Genomic DNA, 22526 nt, shown 5'->3' with positions numbered 1-22526 from the left:
GTTTAGCAAGAATATTCTGGGAAACCTCTATATACAGACCACTGTATTCACAGATGAACATATGAACTGGTAACAGGAGTAAGCCATTTAAATTTAAATGGTCACAGAAGGCTGGCGTACCTCTTTGCAGGAAGGGCCAGGAATTTCTGACACAACACATGATGAGTACTTTTATTTGGAACCAAATCTAATACTAAAAAAGACAAAACTCACATGGGGTAGAGTAGCAATCCGGTATCTTTGTAGGCTACGGTGCCTTCATTGCACTATTTCCCTACTCCAAGCACAGAAAATGATGCCTGGTAATGAACAAACATAAATCCATACAAGCTGCTTCTCCATTTGTCCTAACTAAAGGTCAATCAAAGGCGACCATTGATAGGGCCGAGGTAGGTCAGAAAAGCAAATTGTACATTTGCCTTTATTAAAAAGGGCTAGGTGCCTAATTGAAAAGAGGTCTTTGATGTCTAATGTGTCCAATGTGTCTTTACCAAAAGAAATATTTGGGCCGGATTCTCCAACCTCACTCACAGCCAGGATTCTCCGGTCCCTCTGCAATAAACAGAGATTTGGCTGAGCGCCAAATTCTCCATCCTCACTAACAGCAGCAATAGGGCATGAACGGATAGAAAATTCCAGCTACATACTTTCCTTGCATAGTGTGTAAAAAAGGTCCATGGCCTCCTTCTGCACTGTAGGGATTCTATATAAAAGCAAACTGCTGTGAATGCTGGAATCTGAAACCAAAACAGAAAATGCTGGAAAATCTCAACAGGTCTGGCAGCATCTGTAAGGAGAGAAAAGACCTGACTTTTCGAGTCCAGATGACCCTTCACCTGGATTCAAAACGTCAGCTCTCTTCTCTCCTTACAGATGCTGCCAGACCTGCTGAGATTTTCCAGCATTTTCTCTTTTGCGTTTCATAATTTTGTGACTGATCTTTTGGACGAGGGGATTACTCTATGAAATAGAATACAGCTAACTCTATTCCCTAGAATTTAGAAGAATGAGAGTTGATTGTCATATTCATATGTAATTCTTAAGAGGTTTAACAGGGTAGATGTTTGGAAGATGTTTCTCAGGATAGAGAGTCTGGAACAAATTCATAGTCTCTTGAACAAAAAAAACACAAAACACTAATTACACTCAGCACCAAACAAAACCATTTTATGATACTACTTTTTATAGCATCTACTACTTGAAGATGTTTCCCGGGATAGAATCTGGAACAAGGGGACTGGAAGAAGGAAAATGTTCGCCAAAGTTGTGAATCTTTGTAATTCTCCAGCTCAGAGAGCTGTGGATATTCAGTCATTGAGTAGATTCAAGACAAAGATTGATAGATTTTTGGATATCAACTGAATTAAGGGGTGTAGGGATTGTGTGCAAAAGTGGAGTTGAGACAGGTAATAATTTTATTAAATGCCCCTACTCTTATTTCTTACGTTCTGATATGCTCAAAGGTTACTTCAGCCCAAGTTGTGGGTCTTTGCAACATTCCTTATTTTTCCTAACAGTTCCTAACCATGTGTCCATATCTGTTCTCAGACATGAAATTCTATTAAAGCATGGTTTTACTAAAACTATGCTTTGCATTTCCATGTTTCTCTCTTTCTAGGAAGCTGATAATTTTGTTCCCCTGTCATTTTCCAGGCATCAGAAAAGATTACGAAACAGTTAACACATAATTCAAAGTTGTTAATTTCTCATTAATTAGAGGTTATTAAGGGTTAACAATGAATCATTACCTATACAATTTCCTAATTAACATACTTGTTGACTAAATTAAATGTTCCAACATGGACTTCCTGAGTGGAAAAGTCCATTTGTAATTACGGCCATGAGATTCAAATTATTGTCTGACTATTGGGAATTGGTCATGAGACCACAAGATATAGGAGCAGAATTATGCCATTTGGCCCACTGAATGGCGGAGCAGACTCAATCATGGCTGATAAGTTTCTCAACCCCATTTTCCTGCCTTTTCCCCCTAACCTTTGATCCCCACACCTATCAAGAACTTATCTATCTCTGTCTTAAATACATTCAATGACCTGGCCTCCACAGCCTTCTGTGGCAATTAATTCTGTAAATTCACTACCCTCTGGCGAAGGAAATTCCTCATCTCAGTTCTAAAAAGTCATCCCTTTACTGTGAGGCCGTGCATCGGATCCTAGTCGCTCCGATAAATGGAAACACGTTTCCCTCGTCCATTTTATCTAGGCTTTTCAGTATTTTGTAAGTTTCGATGAGATCCCTCCTCATTTTTCTATACTCCAAGTACAGACCCAGAGTCTTCAGACTCTTGTCATATGTCAAGCTTTTCACTCCTGGGATCAGTTTCATGTATCTCCTCTGGTCCATCTCTAGGGACTATAAATTCTTCATTAATACAGGGCCCAAAATTGCTGACAAATATTCCAAATGTGGTCTGACCAGTGCCTTATAAAGCCTGAGGGTGTGTTGAACAAAGTAAGGCATTTCTAAACTGAAGTGTGAAACTCCAGCTCAGTGTCAGTGGTGGCAATTCAGCATTTCACCTTTCTTGAAGGTAATAACAGATCATTGTGCCTTTTTTCTAGTTCACAGCTGAAATTTTCCAGCCTTGCCTACGGCTGGGATTCTCCAGTCCCACTGCAGTGAATAGAGATTTGGCTGAGCGTTGGCGAATCCAGGACTACATTTTTCACTTGGTAAAAGGAATTCAGGATTTACAATCACAGACACAATCAACAATAACAAGAATGACTTGCCTTACATGGTGTCTTTAATGACTTCTCAAAGCACTTTGCAGATTGAAGTATTTCTGAAGTGTGTTCACTGTTTCAATGTAGGAATGAATGCAGCAGTACACAATCAATTCTGCTAAATTGAAACCTGCTTAACTGGAATGATTAGGTAACTTGATTTTTCTGTTATTTGAATTGCTTATTTCAAATTAATGGATATGTTCAATTTGCTTTTCGTGCAAATTATGAATCTATAATTTATACCTTGAATTACCCAGTTGCTGGCTGATAGGTGACTACACCTGGAAGTGTATGAGTATGGTGCAAGATAGCAAATTTGACCTGGCTGCAGTACCTGTTTGTTGGAATCTGTTCAGTTACTGCTTCTGCTATTTTTTTGGGATTACTGCAGTTCATCCACAAAAGATATGGGACAAGGGGAAGATGTCTCACTGATATCAAATTCTTTTGCCCCACTTTTTGAAGGGATAACCGAGTAGATGAGGGCAGTGAAGTCAACGTTGTCTACATGGACTTTAGCAAGGCCTTTGACAAGATTCCACATAATAGGTTGTTAAGCAAGGTTAATTCTCACAAAATTGGCTTGACAACAGAAAACAGAGAGAAGTTGTAGAGGGTCATTTTTCAAACTGGAGACCTGTGACCAGCAGTGTGCCTCAGTAATCAGTGCTGTGCCCATTGTTATTTGTCATTTATATTAATGATCTGGATGAGAATTTAGGGCGCATGGTTAGTAAGTTTGCAGATGACACCAAGATTGGTGGCATTGTGGACAGTGAAGGTTATCCAGGATTGCAAATCGGATCAGTGGGCAAATGAATAGCAGATGGAGTTTAATTTAGAAATTTGTGAGGTGATGAATTTTGGTAGATCAAATCGAGACAGGACCTACTCAGTTAATGGTGGGGTGTTGGGGAGAGTTATAGAAGAGACCTACGAGTACAGGTTCATAGCTCCTTGAAAGTGGAGTTACAGGTGGACAGAGTGGTGAAGGCATTCAGCATGCTTGGTTTCATCGGTCAGAACACTGAATTCTGGAATTGGGACATCTTGTTGAAGTTGTACAAGACATTGCATTCCAGGTTTGGCCTGACCAATGTACCATTTTGGTCACTCTATCATAGAAACAATATTATTGACCTAAAAAGAGTGCAGAAAAGATTTACTGGGATGCTACTAGGACTTGATTGTTTGAGTTAAAAGGAGAGGCTGGGTAAACAGGAATTTTTTTTCCTGGAGTGTCGGAAGCTTTGGGGTGATCTTATACAGGTCTGTAAAATAATGAGGAGCATAGATAAAGTAGTGAACATTTTTTTCCAAAGTTATGGGAGTCTAAAACTAGAAGGCATAAATTTAAGGTGACAGGGGATAGATAAAAAGAGTCCTGATGGGCAATTTTTTTCACTGGGGATGGTGAGTGTCTGGAACGAGGTGTCAGAGGCAGTAGTAGAAGCAGGTACAATTTTGTCTTTCAAAAAGCATTTAGACAGTTACATGGATAAGATGGATATAGAGGGATATGGGCTAAATGTGGGCAACTGACACAAGCTTAGTGATAAAAACTGGGTGAAATGGACAAATTGGGCCAAAGGGCCTGTTTCCATGCTCTAAGTCTCTGTGACTCTACGACATAGTCCAGGAGAGAAGGACAATGACACAAGAGAGAGTCTGGTCCATGATAAATGTTGTAACAAGCTAGGGTACAAATGCTAATTTCAGAAATTAAGCAAACAACTGACAGGCTATACATTCCAATTTTATTTGATTTCAATATCTTCATAGCAGGAAATTACCTCTAAAAAAATCAAACAATACTTGAGTGGATTTTGACGAAACAATAATTTATATATCTAGCTTGAAAATTATCTGTAGTAATAAAGACAGAGATTTGTCTTGGAGAAAGTCCTGTTTTCTAATACATAAAAATAGCCACACTGAGTAATGTGCTTTTGCAAATAACTTGGGAACTGTCTTCAGTCAATGGGCTTTGGAGTGATGGATGAGTCCCAATGAGTACAGACGGTATTGAGTTACAGCACAGACTAAAAAGGGCAGCATGACCCCACTGAGTTGGCAAGTAATTCTCTAACTGAGGCATACACTAATGATGGCAAACTATCTCCGAGATAGACTTTTCAGAAGTGGCTTACAAATGCTTTTGATGCAGTCACCATGATAGGAGTTTCTCAGTTAAATTGACTGCTTAAACTAACGAACAAAGATTACCAATGTACTGATCAGTCAGTTGGCTCTGAAGGCTTTTTAATTTAGGAGAGGCATACTGACATCCTGTAAAAAATAACTATCTCTTTCTCTCAGGCTGGCAGATGTATGATATGTAGAAGTGACTACATACCAAATTAATTCATTGGCGCTGGGACATCCTGTGCCATGAAAGTCACCTTGTAAAAGGTATGTTAATAGCCTATCAACTTCACATGCAGTTAGACATGTCAGATATTAATAAATTTTACTCTCATTAAATATTTGGACTGAATTTTTGAACGAGCTTTACGTTCATATCGCTCATCATTAAATAATGACATATATGATGAATTACCAATAAAATTAGCAAAATAAAATTGCCTGTTCCATAATGAATTCCTTAAGTTACATTTCTCATTGCAATTTATTTTTATTTAAACACTGGTGAGTAATAATGAACTGATTAAAGTTTGCCCATTTGAGAACACTCATTGCTCTGCAAAGCTCTAGTTAAAGTTTACTGATTTTCTGATATTGAGCTACAAGACTCAGAATCTGCTCAGAAGCTTCTATGTGTTTTGACTTCAAGTACTGGACACTGTTATGATTGGTATTTTCCAGGAAGTATCGATAGTTTACCATCATTCCAGAGGATGATGAAAAACCACGAGGACTAATGTCAGCCAGCCAGTTTAATCGCCATATCACAGCGCCATTCTGGAGGTGGAAGTTAGCTACTGGATTAAGGGCAGCCCCTCGATGTTTTTCTCCATAGAGGTACCAGGCACAAAGTCGCATTAGTGGTGTCTCAAGAGCTCGAACTAATTTATCGGACTTCACCCATTCGTTTGTGCTGAGTAGGCGCTTGAATGATTCTAGCACAGGCTCTCCAATGATGTCCTGAATTTCTTTGTATTCATGTTCTGTAAAGATCTTGTTTGATTTCCCTTCCTTGATTTGGATATTGAGGATTCCAAGCAGCCACTCTGTGAAGCCAGGAATGGGAGATAGGCTGGAGAACTTGGTCATGTGAGGAAATTCACCCTGCACATTACACAGACAAAAAACATATTAATTTGAAAACAGAACTGCTGATATCCTATGACTGTTGGTCTACATCACCAAGCCTGCTCTGCTACTCTTTTCAACCCTGATGCCATTCTGTAGTGTGTAGACTAAAGTGCTACGCTTAGGTTCCTCAACAAGTGGTCTTTCAGTGGGAAAATATAAAATGTTCTTTTTGTTCATTTGTTCTTGTGCAGACTGCAGAAAACTAAGGCGTTACTTTGAAATTGTTGTCAACACCAGCAATAGGTATGTGCTGCAATGCATTTTTTCTCTCAATCTACAAAAGTATAAGCAAGAGGCAGGAGTAGGCCATTCGGCCCTTCAATTCCACCCCGACATTTAATAAAATCATAGCTGATTTGATAGTAACATGAAATCTGCATTCTGCCTGTCTCTGATAACCTATCATCCACCTTTGCCTGAAAAATATCTAAAGACTCTGCTTCCACCACCTTTTTGGGAAGAGTTCCGAAAAATAAAAATTGCCACACCTCCATTTTAAATGGGCAACCCCTTATTTTTAAACAGTGATCCCTGGTTCTAGATTCTCCCACAAGACGAAACATCCTCTCAACATTGACCCTGTCAAGACCTTTCAGAACTACCCTTTCAGAATTTGCCCAAGTTTCCACATTCACTAACTGATAAGGGAAATTGTGTAAGTTTTTGGCAATAACACATTGGCAAGCTGGTAAAAAGACACGCAAACTCATTAACAGGACAATCAGTAATATATGTATACTTCAAAACACGTTTTGCAATATTAATAATATACACAGACTAATGACTGTTAAAATAGCCAACAATGGAACTTCATAAAAACTTCTGCCATTAATATTGCAGAGTGTAATTTTAAGGCATTAACATCTCAGTTCTTGAATGAGCAACACCCTCAAAGTGCAGTTTGTGCATTGTATACACATCATTTATTGCCTGATTATATCTCATCTGTGAAAACTACAAGTAAGGATGATAACTGGTTAGATGGTAGAAAATAATAGGAGTCTATGAAAACTATTTTTGGGTACTTCCTTACCTGGAACTCCTGTTTACCCCATTTTTCACACTTACCTGAGAATCGGGTAAGGATTTATGAAAGCTTTTTTGGCAGAGAACACAACTGTCTTATCATATGTACAATCATTCCCAGAGCAAGTGACAGCCTGTCATTTTTCACCTGCTGAGGCCATATAAACATTTCTACCTCATAAATAAAAATGGATTAGTGCCCAGACTGTGAGTGTATTATAATATATCATTCAAAACAGTCTTGTTTATAAGAAAGATTATGAGGAATTTGGATTTAAGAAACAACAGAAAAAACAGAATTGAAACCCTGTGAAGCAGATGACTGCAAGCTGTAGATATTCACCTGATGGTTTATTTCTGCTCATTTCTTAACTCTTCCAGCGTACTTATCAAGGGATTAAACAAATGACAATCCAACAGGCTTCTGCCAATGACAAAATGATCAACCACATGACATTCATGAATATTGCCATATGGTGATTGTTTGCTCTCCTTCTGGAGAATTTCATCCCTCATCACAAACTTGCTCAACTCCCAATATTCTCATATAGGACATCTGAGATGAAGAATGGATAATAACAGATGCATATTGGCACACCATCACATTACCACTGCTGATCTAGTGATTCTTCTGAACAGCCACATTTAAGTCGTTCATCTACATTATTAGTTAAGTAGCATTCCGTTTTCTCCTGTACCTAATCTTCCAGCCTGGGGCAGTGGGGAGAGGAGCAGGGAGGTAATTGGTTGCAATATTAATGTCTTATTACAGTAACATTCAACTAAAAGGCCTTCTATAAATATGTGAAAGGTAAAAGGATAAGAAGAGAAGGGATAGGACCTATAAAAGGTGAGGGGGGAAAGGTTTGTGTGGAACCAGAAGAAATGGCAGAGGTGCTTAACGAGTACTTCGCCTCAGTATTCACAGTGGAAGCTGATCCGGGAGATTTTGTTATGGATTTGCAGCAGATGGAAAAGATTGAATACGTGAATATTAAGGAGGAGGATGTGTTGGAACTTTTGAATTCTATCAAGGTAGATAAGTCGCCTGGACCAGATGGGATGTACCCCAGGATACTGTGGGAGGCGAGGGAAGAGATTGCGGAGCCCCTGGCGATGATCTTTGCGTTGTCAATGGAGACGGGAGAGGTTCCGGAGGATTGGAGGATTGCGGATGTAGTTCCTATTTTCAAGAAAGGGAACAGAGATAGCCCGGGAAATTACCGACCGGTGAGTCTGACCTCAGTGGTTGGTAAGCTGATGGAGAGGCTTCTGAGGGACAAGATTTACGAACATTTGGAGAGGTTTGACACGATCAGGAATAGTCAGCATGGATTTGTCAAGGGCAGGTCGTGCCTTACAAGCCTAGTTGAGTTCTTCGATAATGTGACTGAACACATTGACAAAGGAAGTGCCGTGGACGTAGTGTACATGGACTTCAGCAAGGCGTTTGATAAGGTCCCCCATGCAAGACTTCTTGAGAAGGTGAGAGGGCATGGGATCCAAGGGCCTTTGGCCTTGTGGATCCAGAACTGGCTTGCCTGCAGAAGGCAGAGAGTGGTTGTGGATGGGGCTTTTTCTGAATGGAGGTCAGTCACCAGCGGAGTGCCTCAAGGATCTGTTCTGGGACCCTTGTTGTTTGTCATTTTCATAAATGACCTGGATGAGGAAGTGGAGGGATGGGTAAGTAAGTTCGCTGATGACACTAAGGTCGGTGGTGTTGTGGATGGTCTGGAAGGATGGCAAAAGTTGCAGCAGGACATAGATAGGATGCAGGACTGGGCGGAGAAGTGGCAAATGGACTTCAACGCGGATAAATGCGTAGTCGTCCATTTTGGCAGAACCAACGGGATGAACAAGTACACTATCAAGGGCAGAAGTCTGAGTAGTGTTGAAGAGCAGAAGGATCTAGGGGTCCGGGTCCACAGGACTCTTAAATCGGCCTCGCAGGTGGAGGAGGTGGTCAAGAAGGCGTATGGTGTACTGGCCTTCATTAATCGAGGGATTGAGTTTAGGAGTCGGGAGGTAATGCTGCAACTTTATAAGACCCTTGTCAGGCCTCATTTAGAGTATTGTGCGCAGTTCTGGTCGCCTCACTATAGGAAAGATGTAGAAGCTATTGAGAGGGTACAGAGGAGATTTACAAGGATGTTGCCTGGACTGGGAGGCATGCCTTATGAAGTTAGGTTGAGGAAGCTGGGACTCTTTTCCCTGGAGAGACGAAGGTTGAGAGGCGACCTGATAGAAGTTTACAAAATGTTGAGAGGAATAGATAGGGTGGACTCTCAGAGGCTATTTCCCCGGGTTGAAATGGTTGCTACGAGAGGACACAGATTTAAGGTACAGGGAGGGAAGTTCAGAAGTGATGTTAGGGGTAAGTTTTTCACTCAGAGGGTGGTGAGTGAATGGAATCGGCTGCCGTCAGTGGTGGTGGAGGCGAACTCGCTGGGGTCTTTTAAAAGACTTCTGGATGAGTATATGGGGTTTAATGAGATTGAGGGTTATAGATAGGTCTGTAGGTTGGTAGGTGTTGATGTGATCGGCGCAACTCGTGGGCCGAAGGGCCTGTTTGTGCTGTAGTGTTCTATGTTCTATGTTCTAAAACTAACAAGAAACTGCAAAAAAAAACTACTCGCCGAGGACTGGGCTGCAAACTTAACGAAGAGTTGTGGGTTCAATAATTAGATTAATTACACCCATGCTCACAGGTATTCAGTCAATGCAATGGTTATGCAATCATACAAGAAAATGTTAACAGATATGTAGTTATACTGTATTGAGGAAGTAATACAAATCAGAAGGGATGCAAATTTAAATTTAATACAAGGCATGCTCCTTTTAGAAATTTTGGGCTGAAACATCTGCCTTCCCGCAGATCAAGTTGGTAGCACGGAAGTATTTAAATGGGCAGGATGATGGTGGGTGGCAAAACTGCTGCCCTCTCTCCTCCAACCCAACTAAGTCTGTGACAGACAAGCATCAGCATTATTTTGCCCTCAAGTCTATGGCAGAAAGGCTTGTGGATGGCCTTCCCATGCTATAGTCATTTTAGGCTCTAAAGTATGTAATTAATGCCCATTTAAAAGCCTCATCCTGACAATATTACTATTAAACCCAGTGCAGGCAGGGAACTCGTGTGTGTGGGCAGCATGACAAGCAAACTCATACAGAGCTGCTGGCTGGATTCTAGAAGTGACCCTTCTTTCAAAGGTGCTCCGTGCCTCATCAGGAACCTGGCACTGGGAGTCATCCCTACCCTTGCTGCCAACTCCCCTTTTACCATTACCCCACTTCACATCAGCATTTATCTGTGGCTGGGATTTAGCAACAATCCAGGGCCTCAAGTGAGCAGCAGCCACAATCTCCTGATCGTGCTGCCACCATCCTCGGAAAGAGGCCAAAAGGCTTAAGTCGGCAGGACCACTGCCTTCTGAGTTCTTGATCCTGGGAAGGCCTGCTGACTTCCTGTTAAATGCCTGTATGGCACTCAATTTGACGAGTCTTCCCAAAGAGACACATGGGCACTCTCCATCACTCCATTAATTATAGGATAACAAGTTATAAATGAGATTGACACAAAATTCGACTTAATTAATTCTCATTCTATTTTAAATGCAATTACAAAAGATCACCAGATGCTGCTAATTTAACAAATTATCCATCAAAAAATAATTATGTATTTGAATATATATGATGATGGTAGATTCTCCTGTTGCTTCAGGAGGCCAATTGTTCACGGTCTAGGTAGTGTCATCTCATATGTTAAGCCAAATCTTCATTTGCAGATCTGATTGCAAAGACTACATATGAAGTCACTGTAAGAGGAGTGGATGAAGGCAGTGGCTTTGCAGCATGCTCACTTGTCCTGTAACTCTGTTCTACTCAAAATGTTGTGATTGTTTAATGGCAAAGACTTCCTTATTTTGCTCAGGGTTGTTTCTCCCCATGTAGTGGGATTCAACTTACAGACTTTGAGATTGACTTTCAGAATGTCTTTGTGTTAGAATATTGGATGTTTGGTACTGGGTCCCACATTCACCTCCCTTTAGATTATAGCCATCAGAATGCAGGAATCCTCTGCACAAAACACATCACCACTCCAGCAAATATATATACGCACACACATGAAATTGCTATTTATATTGGTAGCAGTCTTCCCATCTGCCTCTTGCTAAATCATCAATACTTACATTCCCATAACAGCTCTGACAGAATAATATATCAGAGCATTTTATAAGAGAAGGAGATACCAAACAGTAAGTAAGTCTTTAGAGATGGAGTAACTAAAGGCACAGTAAAAAGTGTGGTGCTTCAGAGACTTTTATTAGTAGGGAGAGAAGATGGTACAAAGTGACTTTAAAAGGAAATTCCTGAAAAGCTGAATTAAATACTTCTTTCTGATGGAAAGGTGAATAAGCACACATCCAGAGTCAGAGCCACTTGAGAGTATGGGCTGAGTATATTGTAAAGTAAAATAAAGTTTATTTATTAGTCACATGTAGGTTTACATTAACTCTGCAATGAAGTTACTGTGTAATTTCTCTAGTCGCCACACTCAGGCACCTGTTCAGGTCAATACACCTAACCTAAAATCTTTCAGACTGAGGGGGGAAACTGGAGCACCCGGAGAAAATCCACGCAAACACGGGGAGTCTGCATAGTGTGATCCAAGTTGGGAATTGAACCCAGGTCCCTGGCGCTGTGAGGCAGCAGTGCTAACTACTGTAGCACAGTAACAGGCAGTGTTGCTTGTGAAAATTCATGGGACAGTACAAAAGGACACAAGATACCGGTTGAAGCTAACCCTCTACAGATAAATGTATTACAGGAAAAAAAAGTCTAGAGACAAGGACAAAATCTAGATTGACACCCCAGCATGTACTGCGAGTGTGCTGCCTTTTGGATGAGACAAACTGAGTTCCCACCTGCCCCCAAAGAATGGATGCAGATAATTCAGTTGCACTATTCTGAACAGGAATTGGGGAGTTCTTAGCAGTGTCCTGGCCAATGGCTATCCCGCAATCAGCATCAGTCAAACAGAGCACAATGTTGAATTTGTGGGATCTTGCTGTGATTAAACTTCAGGAGATTTTCATTGGTTATATTGCACTTTGGGGACATTCTGAGGCTGCAATGGGATGAGGGTTATACAAATACAAATGTTTATTTTATTGTGATGCACGTTGCAATAAAGAAATCAGTGCCAAAAACCTCCAACCTCGTCTGTGGCTGAGATTCTTCGAATGGCAATTCCTCTGTTTTCACTTGCAGTAGAGGGGACATGGATGAGATCAGAGAATTCCACCCCAGTACTGCATTGCATAGCTGATTTTGTGTTTTCAGCATTCACCAAGTAGTTGGCAGGTAGAGGGATTAGTCCACCTACCCAATGAAACATGCCAGATACTGAAACCCACTTTGCAGAAGGTTTCAAATAGAATATTTGTGTGTACTGAATGAACAGCAGTCTGTAGTGGTGCAGGTGGTGAGTGTTTTGTCTTTTCAGCACTCAGCTTCATTGATGAAGTACACAGAAATAGCCTGGATGTCAGGACATCTGGTACAAAAGCAGAGTGTGACATTATAGTTGTTGAGCACAGAGCAAACAAGATAGCAAATTCATCTTTGTCAAGGGAATCATTTATAGAAAGGTAGTCTTCACAACTGGGATGTGTCCCGTTTGTTTCTGCACTCCATTCAATGCACTTGTCAACTATATCTAGAGTGCCAACTGTGTCTGTGTTTTACGACTGTGCTTGCAAGCAATTCAGTCAGAACAGATACAGTTTAAGTTTACTTATTATTGTCACAAGTGGGTTTACATTAACATTGCAATGAAGTTACTGTGAAAATTCCCTCGTCACCATACTGTAGTGCCTGTCTGGGTACACTGAGGGAGAATTTAGCATCAGAGACAGCTTACATTTATATACGGATTTTAACAGAAAAATCACTCATGATGTGATTTGGAAAGGTGTATGGAAAATCAAACATAGAAAATAAGAGTAGGCCATTTGGTCCTTCAAGCCTGCTCTGCCATTCATTTTTATCATGGCTAATCATCAAATTCAGTATCCTAATTCCTCCTTCCCCCCATATCCTTTGATCCCTTTAGTCCCAAGAGCTATATCTAGTTTCTTCTTGAAATCACACAATGTATTAGCCTCAACTGCTTTCTGTGGCAGTGAATTCCAGATTCACCACTCTCTGGGTGAAGTAATTTCTCCTCACCTCAAACAATGACCTTTAGTTCTGGACTTCCCCCACCATCGGGAACACTGGGTCTGATTCTCTCATCGCTACCCGCAACTTTTCTGGCAGGTCTGGTCAGGAGAGTTGCATGCTGGCCATTTCGCAGGATTTGCGCATGCACTGGGAACATGTGCACATCTCCCAGAGCCAGAGAACAGTCACAGTCGAGACTGCTGGAAACCAGCAGGAAGATAGGTAAGTCATTTGAATTTTTTTAAAATGTAGTTTAAATATGTTTTGCATGTGATTATCGGGCCCGGCATGGAACTTGCCGGGCCCAAATGAATCCCCCACCCCATCAGGAGTATTTCATTCTGACAGGGTTTAGAGGAGCTCCCCACATTTTGGGAACTAGTAGACGATCCCACTGGAATGGAGGGAGGGCAATTGGGACCACCCAGGGTATCGGGCGGCGAGGGGTGGTGCCCCGGACATGCGTATTGTGGCAGTGCCAGCCTGTACCTCCTGGCACTGCCCAAGGGGCAAAGTGCCCATGCCCAGGGGACATCTTGGTACTGTCCAATGGGCATGGGGCAATGCCAAGAGGCAGGGTCTAGGGGCAATCGGTAGGGTGGGCGGGGGTCCCGCTGCCAGTCTGCATTGGGATTGGTCTGGGCTGGAGGGAACGCAGCAATTGGGGCAGGCTGGGGGCGGGGCGGGGCGGGGGGGGGGGCCTGACTCTCAGGGAGGGGTCTGACCCTGGGGCAGGGTTGGGAGGGGGGGAGGTCTGAGGGATGAAAGGGGTGGGGTGATTGCCAGTGCCGAGGGTGGGGTGGGCTAGACATTGGGGCACTCCAGGGCAAGGGCGGGGGGGGGTCGAGGCTCGCCCGGAAATTGTTGTGGGGGCCACGATCTGGCTGGGGGGTGAGCTGGAGGGGTAACACTGTGGGAGTCCCAGGCTGGCCAGCGAGTGAGCTGGCCAGCAAATGGGAAGACTTACAGATCGGGGCCACTGTGCACGCGCAGAGTTCCAGAGCTGTCAGGCTCCAGCATGAATAGGCCCTACCACCCTGGGTTTTTAATGATATTCACGATTGCGATCTCTGCAGTGCACAGAGTGGGAAGATTCAGGTCTGAAGCTGCACTGAAAAAAACGCTTGTGGTCTAGAACAGTTTTCCCACCAATTCAGTACTTTTGGGAGAATCACCCCCATTCTTTCTCAATCTATCCTGCCTAATCCTGTCGAATTTTATAAGTTTTTTATGAGATCCCCCCTCACTCTTCTAAACTCTAATGAATACAATCCTAACTGACTTAAGTCTCTCCTCATATGGCATATTGAGCCAAAGGAGAAGATATTAAGAGGGGTGACTAAATATTTGTTCAAACTGGTGGGTTTTAAAGAGGAATTTCTAGGAGGATGAGGAAATGGAGAAGCTTAGGAGGAAAGTTCCAAAGTGGGATCTAGGCCCACTCATAGGGTAAAAAGTGTCAATAGTCATCTAAAAAAAGGGCAGAACTCCCAAACATGCGCCTGAGTGGAAGTTAAAGACAGTTTCAGCCGCAGAGACCACAGCACTGCAAATAGAAACAGAAAAGGCAGCAGAGAGACTGGCAGAAGCTCAACTCAGAAAGCTGCTGAATGTTCACATAGAGTTAAAAAATTATTAGATTGGTACACAACTAAACAATTCATGTCACAGAAATGTCAATCGTCCTGTTAAAGGTGGTGGAAATTAGCATTGAGGTTGCTGATGTATGAAAGTCAACTGACAGCATTATAATCTGTATGCCTATCAACATGACTTGAATGTCAGAATTGAAATTCAACGTTGATTAGCTTGCAAAGCCCTGCTAGAAAGATTAGGATTTCAACACATATCTCTAAAATACAAAACTACTGAATGAACTTTTACCCTGAATAAACACGAACATTATACTGGTGCCACGAGTTGTCTCATTAGCACAAACCATTTCTCATACCAACTCAGTTTTAGAAAGATATTGTATCTGATGAAGCCTGTCAAAAACAATTAAAACATCATTCCTAGCTATAGGAAACTTTCATTAATACAAATAGCTTGCCTAATATCCAGGGATCTAATTAATTTTAGTCATTGCATTTCAATAAAAATAAGCTTTTCAGCTAAGAAGTATTGGCTGTCTCCTGATCAGGAGGTCACTTGATCTGAAGGGGAATTTAACCACAACTCAAAAGTGCCAACAACATGTATCTAAACCGATGGCCTCGTTCAGAGTTGAGAAGGATGGTTGGTGTGAGCAACTGAAATGTCACAATGGTGAAAGAGGAGGTATCTTTCAAAAACTTGGAGCTTAACAGAGCATTTAACCTTTGCTGCAGCAAACCTTCAACAGCTTACTGCTGACAGCTGATACAAAGAAAAATTGTTTACAGTACTGACATTCGTCATCTTGATACAAACAACATAAAAGTGGATTACTTCAGTAACTGAGTCAGCACATAACAACAGCTGAGGCTGGAAATGGTGACAAACAGGTGAATGTTGTGATTCCAGGACTCTACGTTGCAGTTTTTAAAGGAACATTAATCGTCCCCAAAATTTAAATGATGAACATGCACTTGAGGTGAGTGGAGGCAAGTTCAGAGATGTGAGGGCAAGGTTTTTACACAGAAAGTGGTAAGTGTCTGGAACGTACTGCCAGGGGTGGTGCTGCAGGCAGATATAATAGGAGCGTTTAAGGGGCTTTAAGATAAGCACATGAGCACGCAAGGAACAGAAGGATATGGACCAAAGGCAGACAGAAGGAATTAGTTTAATTTGGTGTCGTGGTTGGCACAACATTGTGGGCCAATGTTAAGTCCACCTATAAGCTGGGTTAATGATATCTTAGAGATTGATAAATGGGAAAAAACTGATATATTTTTATTTGAAACCAAAAAAAATTAAGGGGAAAAGAATAATGATGGAGCATTAAAAAGTTATGGGCCCTATGGCATAGAAATTAAGGTCTATATGATTTATTCCCCCACCATCCAAAAAGACAGTGTGGGACACATCCCCACCAATTCTGACAGGTCCATTGCCATTTCACGCTCTGACAAGCATTGTTTGGCAGAAGGCAGGATTCTGTTCTCACATGAGCAGAAGTCCCACCTTGGACAGCTAGTGGTCAATCAAATTGGCTGGTAGTTCTCCAGCCCCTCCAGTGCAGTAGTTGAAAGAGGCAATACAGTCATGTGCCAGGAAGGCAGGGAGGTGGAGTGAAAGTAAGTGGCAGGGGTCCCAAGGAGAGGAGGGTAACCTCAGTAAATTTTACGCATTTCCCCAAGGTCTGTCATTCACCAGTCAGCCTAAAAATGTAGGCTGGGTGAGAAATGCACCTTTTCTGGCAAATAAGTGGCCACTTAAAGGCTTTAATTGGGGCAAGAGCAAGTTTCCACCCCCACCCCAAAACATTACTTCCAGTTCAGGTTGGGCATGCCCCCAAAGGAAATCCTGTCCATGCAATTTAATACTGTCTCCCAAATCACAATGAATTGTGTGTGTGTATCTGAAGAAGTGGGGGAGGTGGTGGAGTGCTGTAAAATTCTGGCCATAGTGTAGATGAGAGCCAGTGCAAGTTAGTATTTTAAAAATATAATCTGTCCAGCATTTAAGAGATTTTTGTATAGAATGCAGGGGGAATGTTTATTTTTACAATAAGACAGTGAAAGTCTTGAGGACATTTTTTTCAACTCAAGAAATCACCATAATGGGTTCTGCTACGAGTTAATTTGTTACTACAGGTTGCTGACCACAGAATGTTGCTGATCCCAGTTACATTTAACACCAATCCTAACGGACTTTATATTTGATGTGATGAAGACCTACCTGGAGCTTTTTTACTACTCGTTTGATGAGGTAATTTCCGAGCTCCACTCCCTGTAGCCCTTGTTGTGAGGAGCTGATAGAGTAGAAAACAGCTGTGGTGATCTTGTTAACATCCTCAGTCATCTCAGGAGAAGGACCAATTCGCACAATAGCCTAAACAAAACATAATACAATTTATATTTTTAAAAAGTTATTTTCTTATTCAGTTTTTAGAAGTTACATAGATATTCCATCATATATTGCATATTTTTCAGAAGACAAAAGTTACATTGTGATGACTGTTTCTGAAAACAGGTTTGTTGAACCACTTCATTTAATGCAGCACTTTACTTCTTATTTAAATACAATAAGAATATACACTAATTAACACCATAACTAGAAATCCTACTTAGGGGAATTTCACAGCAACTTCACTGCAGTGTTAATGCAAGTTTTCCTTGTGACTAATGAGTAAACTTTAACCAATTTTTTTTTTGGAAAAAAATTAAAAAAGCATTATTATTTAATGCCAAATATGGGTGAATACCTTTACACCATCAAGGCTATTTCCACACAAAATATTGACTATGTCGTAAAAAGGAGAGGCTCAAAACAAATTCTAACGGAAAACATTTCTAACATATTTCAGAGAGAAAAATGTTTCATGATTGAAACATTTTTCTTTATAAAAAAGTAACTGGAATTTCTCCAACTGATGTGTCATAAATTTGGAGGAAACACCACAAAATGATGGAAATGTCCCTGAATGGTGTTTCGCTGACCTTCCCCCAAATTTCAGCAGAAGTTTGGGGCAAAAAACCTCAACCCCAGAGCAGGATTGAGGAAAATCAAGCTGGAAAATTCAGTTACTCATCAGAATGAAAAACAAAATCGCTCCATAATGCCATCTGGTGCCAAAGCTGTCATAAAATCTCTCAGTATCGTGGAGATTAAAAAAATTCTACCAGTGACTGACTGCAAGGGGCTTTTGAATATAAAGAAACAGGGCTTTTATTTTAATATTACTAGTGGATGTCCTCTGATAATGTTTAGGATATTTAGAACAACATAAATGTTTATGCCGGGTGGACATTAACATTAAGATTGCTGATTTACAAGTGAATAAATCAAATTTCATTTTATGATGAGATTTTTACTGGTGCTTTGTGAATTGGATTTCAGAACGCAATACATTATTCAGTGAAAATTGTAAATATGTGCTCTCTTTACCATTTCAAAAACTGAATGCATGCAGCAAAATGGTATGCTGGATTCAGAAACCAAAGTTTGCAGCTATACCTAGCCATACTGTGGAATGGAGTTGAGCCGAGCTGCACTGGGGCACAATCCCATGCTTTAAGATCAATGGGAAATGTTCTCTTCACATGGCGTAATGTGAAATGGTCCTAGAGTTTGATAGTTCAGCTGTGGGGCTATTAGATGGGTGGTACATAGTCCTTGATCTAGTATCACTGAAAAGGGCCTGGAATTTAGAATCGTAGAATTGCTACAGTGCAGAAGGAGGCCAATCAGCCCACTGGGTCTGCATCAACTCTTCGACAGAGCAACCTGCCCAAGTTCTATCCCAGAAACCCCACATGTTTACCCCTAAACTGTACATATTGAAAGAATTTAGCATGGCAATCCACCTAACTTAAAACATGTAAACTCTAAGCAGGCACCCAAGGCCGGAACTGAGTCCCTGGTGCTGTAAGGCAGCAGTGCTAACCACTGTGCTGCACAGAATTTGGCAGAATACTGAAAGCTGATCCTGAGGTTTGCAGTTGAACATATTGTTTGCCTTACCAGAAGACTCCTAGGACCACGTTTTGATCTTCAAAGCGGGAATCATGAGTCAGATCATTTTCCAAAGTTGTAATCCAACCCCCTTCCTGGCAGTGACCACCCCCGCCCCCCCCATACTTCTTTCACTGTAGAGCAGTGATGCAGGGCTGAAGCTGGGAATACTGCCTTCCAAATCAGGCCCAACATGGAAACAGAGGAGGGCAGATGCCAAATCGGGCAGGTTTGAACACCTTGATTGGCATTTTCCCATCCCATCCAGTGGGTCTGCTGATAGGCAGGAGTGGAAAATCTAACAAGAGCCAAAAAGATGGAAATCTACCAACACAAAATCACATATAATTCACCCAATGGCAGGTCAGTCTTCCCATTGTAACGTGGCATGAACATTATTTGCATCACCAGCATCCTATCAGACCTTCCAATCTTGCATCATGCCAGCGTGGAATTGCATCGGTCTAAACCCAATTGCTAATAAATGGCATGTATGAGTTGGTCCTCAGTCGCAAGAGACTGGTCATTCACACCCTTAGGTAGACTATCAAGTTTCCGAACAAGGTGACTCCTGATGGCGAATCCAACTCCAGCATCACAACGCTTGACTGCCGCGACCACTCCAGGAAAAAGTGTATCCACCTCTAGTTTCAGTCAACTGACCTACGTTAGCAAGATGAGTTTCGCTCAAGGCTCTAATGTCAATGTTGCATCTTGCAAGCTCTCTGGCAACTAAGGCTGTTCTTCTCTCTGGTCTGTCTGCTGTAGGGTTGTCCAAAAGCGTGCACACGTTCCAAGTGCCAATGGTGAGCGGTGTCACCTTGTGTTTTATTTTGTGTGTTCGACTACAAGATGGGATCCCCACCAGCTGTGGTAAACTGGCTAGGGTGTAGTGAAGCAGGCAATGTTTAGGGCACCTTTTCTAGCCCCTTCCTCATTCTACTGAAGTGAGCAGTGCGTTCCTGAACAGGACTGCTCAGTCGCCCAGGTAGATGCCGAGTTCCACTGCTGCTTCACTCAGCGGAAAACGACCATTAGACTTGAGCCGCCTGCGTGCAGGTCTGTGACTGCAGCTCCCAGTGTATCCACGCCTGCTGCTTCATTGTTTGCCCATTGCCACAGGACTTCAGGTGTTGAACAGGACACTGATGATGATGATGATCGTGTCAAAACTAGCGCTTGATTTGGATTAAAGTGAGGGAGAGTTGCGCAGCCTCACTCTCTCTTCCCAATTCCCATCTAGATCCAGTGGCAAGACAAGAGTCAAGACGGCTGGAGGTGGGACTAGGCGCAGTGGATGACCAGGACATCATCTGTGTCTTGTCCTGCTCTTAATGTTCCACGACGCTTGCAGAGACCGCCTTCTTGACCGTTGGGACCTTTCATTGGTCTCTTCCGCTCAATCCGCCGGACTCTGTTTTCACATGCTGGGATAGACATCTCCCTACCTCACCGAGGGTTGAGACCCGTCGGCTACCCTCACCTGGTTTAGCCGGCTTATTGAAGCCATTGCCCAGGGTGTGGCCGCTGTCGCATGCAAACAGCTACGGGGAGCCACAGGTGAGAGCTGAGTGCCAGGTGGGGTCAAAGGGTGGACAAACTGCCCTGAAAGGACGCGACATATTCCCCCACCAAAGGTATTACCCCTCCCTGACACCCCATACATGCTATACTGTAGGGATTCTATGATTCCATGATTTCTTTCATTGGATAACGTATCTCAATGCATCTGGACACTTTTTCACTTTCAGAGTACTGGCCAATGTAGTTGTAACTCACCTTTCACAACACAGCCCAAGACTTGTAATATGTTAAGTTGGTGACAACTTTTGGACTTATTTGTCAAAAGGTTCTTGACTCCAGGTTAGGGTTCCCCTATAGTTCTTGACTTCCCTATGAACTACGTCTCCTTCAGAAACCACCCATCAGAACTATGGGGTGTTTGAAATGGGTGAGAGGGCAGTATGCAGGTGTGTCACCCATACCCTTTATCTCATGCTGCTAACAATTACCGGCAATGAAAATAAAAGCAGGAATCCTGGAATTGGATCCTATCCATTTAAAAAAATCTATCTGTCTCTGTCCTGATGTAACCAGAGATATGAAGATCCAGGCTTGAGTGAGCAGTTGAGCAGGAATGGGCCTAATTGGAGAAAATCTCATGTACTGCAGAACTGGTCTGTGACTATTTAAGTGCTTTCTGCAGACAATGAACATGTGTTTGTGAATGGTTATTATTCATGTCTGTTTGTCTCCCACTCTCAGCTGTAAGAAATTTAAAGTACGTAAATTGCTCTCAACAAAACACAGGTAGAAAATTTTCAGGTTATTTTTATTTTTCTGAATGAAGTGAAGAAAATGTATTATCTCTGACTTTGGGTGGGATTTTCTAGCTATGCTCACCTCAAGACCGGAAAATCCCACCCAAGATCAATGGGCCAGTGTGTGGTCCGCCCCTCGTCCACAATGATTCCCACGGCAGGCGGCTCAGGAAAATTCTGTCCTTAGTCCGGCAGCAATTTGAATGTTTACCTTTTAGGAACATAGGCATTAGAAGCAGAAGTAGGCAAATTCAGTCCTTCGAATCTGCTCCGCCATTCAATCAGATCATGGCTGATCTCTCCTTGGTCTTAGATCCACATCCCCACCTGTTCACTATATTCCTCTTTCCTTTTTTTTAAATTAGAAACACATCTATTTCCTTCTTGAAACCACTCAATGATTTTCTAACTGTTACATAATTAGAGACAGGTTAGTTTAAAAATTAAACTTTTATCTGAACAAAAGCAATTGAAATGAGGAAAGTCACTCTCTCTCAGCTGAATATGCTTTGAAGTTTAGATAACATGAAACAAAAGCTACAACAGGTTTGTAATGAACAATCTATCATTTTTTTCTCTTGACTTTTTCTTTCCTCACAGAATTCCCTGCTCCTTTGCAAAGGTGTCATGGTATCTTTAGCATCTTCCTGAAAGGGGAGACAAGGCCTTGGTTTCATATCTCATTCAAAAGATGCCACCTTCAACAGTGCAGCACTCCCTCAGTACAAATCCAGTCAGCCTAGATCTGAGGCAAGAGTGGTATCACTGAGCCATGGTTGGAATGAAGCAACAATTTTCCATGGGAAAACTTTCATGACTGTTTTTTGAGCATTAATATTCTAGTAAATATTCTATTTACCATAAAAGCTGGGCATTAGCACTGGAGGCTAACAGCAATTCTAATGAGCTTACCTGTATATTTTTGGAGATCTCATCTGTTAGTGTCACATGTAGAACTACCAGAGGTTCCCTTGGCATAGCATTATGTGTAAAAGCATAGCATCTTCTGTAAGGCCCAACTCGGCGTTTAATATCTGTCCAGTTTCTGACAGGATGAACTGCCTCATACCTGAGAGAAATAGATGTAATTGAGCTGCATTCACTGGAGGATTGGAACTGAAGTAGTTGATATTAAAGAAAAGTTGCCTCAGCAAAAAAAGTGTAGCAAATAATCAGGTCTCAAGCTAATCTCTTATCCAGTAGGAAGCAATATACAAACTGTGCAGGACATGTTCTGAGCACTAATAATTTATTAGAAGTGCATTAAAAGTAATTACATTGATTTTGATCAGTCGGGTGAGCAGTGGAGCGAGTTAAAAATTCTCCCAAT

At 41.9% G+C, this 22526-nt stretch overlaps 1 protein-coding gene across 1 annotated transcript in view; it reads right to left on the bottom strand.

Moving 5' to 3' along the window:
* Positions 1-4490: 4490 nt before the first annotated feature.
* mlycd (malonyl-CoA decarboxylase) overlaps positions 4491-22526 on the bottom strand; it is a 39836-nt gene continuing 21800 nt past the window's right edge. Inside the window, exons 3-5 of the mRNA XM_080186751.1 lie at positions 22109-22265; positions 17100-17252; positions 4491-5999 (exon numbers count right to left, since the gene is read on the bottom strand). Coding sequence (XP_080042877.1) covers positions 5466-5999; positions 17100-17252; positions 22109-22265 — 844 coding nt within the window. The 3' untranslated portion in view covers positions 4491-5465. The remainder of the gene's footprint in view (positions 6000-17099; positions 17253-22108; positions 22266-22526) is intronic.

This window comes from Carcharhinus amblyrhynchos, chromosome 4 (genome assembly GCF_965287045.1).
Source record: "Carcharhinus amblyrhynchos chromosome 4, sCarAmb.v2.hapA, whole genome shotgun sequence".
Classification (NCBI taxonomy): domain Eukaryota; kingdom Metazoa; phylum Chordata; class Chondrichthyes; order Carcharhiniformes; family Carcharhinidae; genus Carcharhinus; species Carcharhinus amblyrhynchos.
The sequence above is the reverse complement of the archived record's forward strand: the minus strand, read 5'-3'. Positions and strand labels throughout refer to the sequence as shown.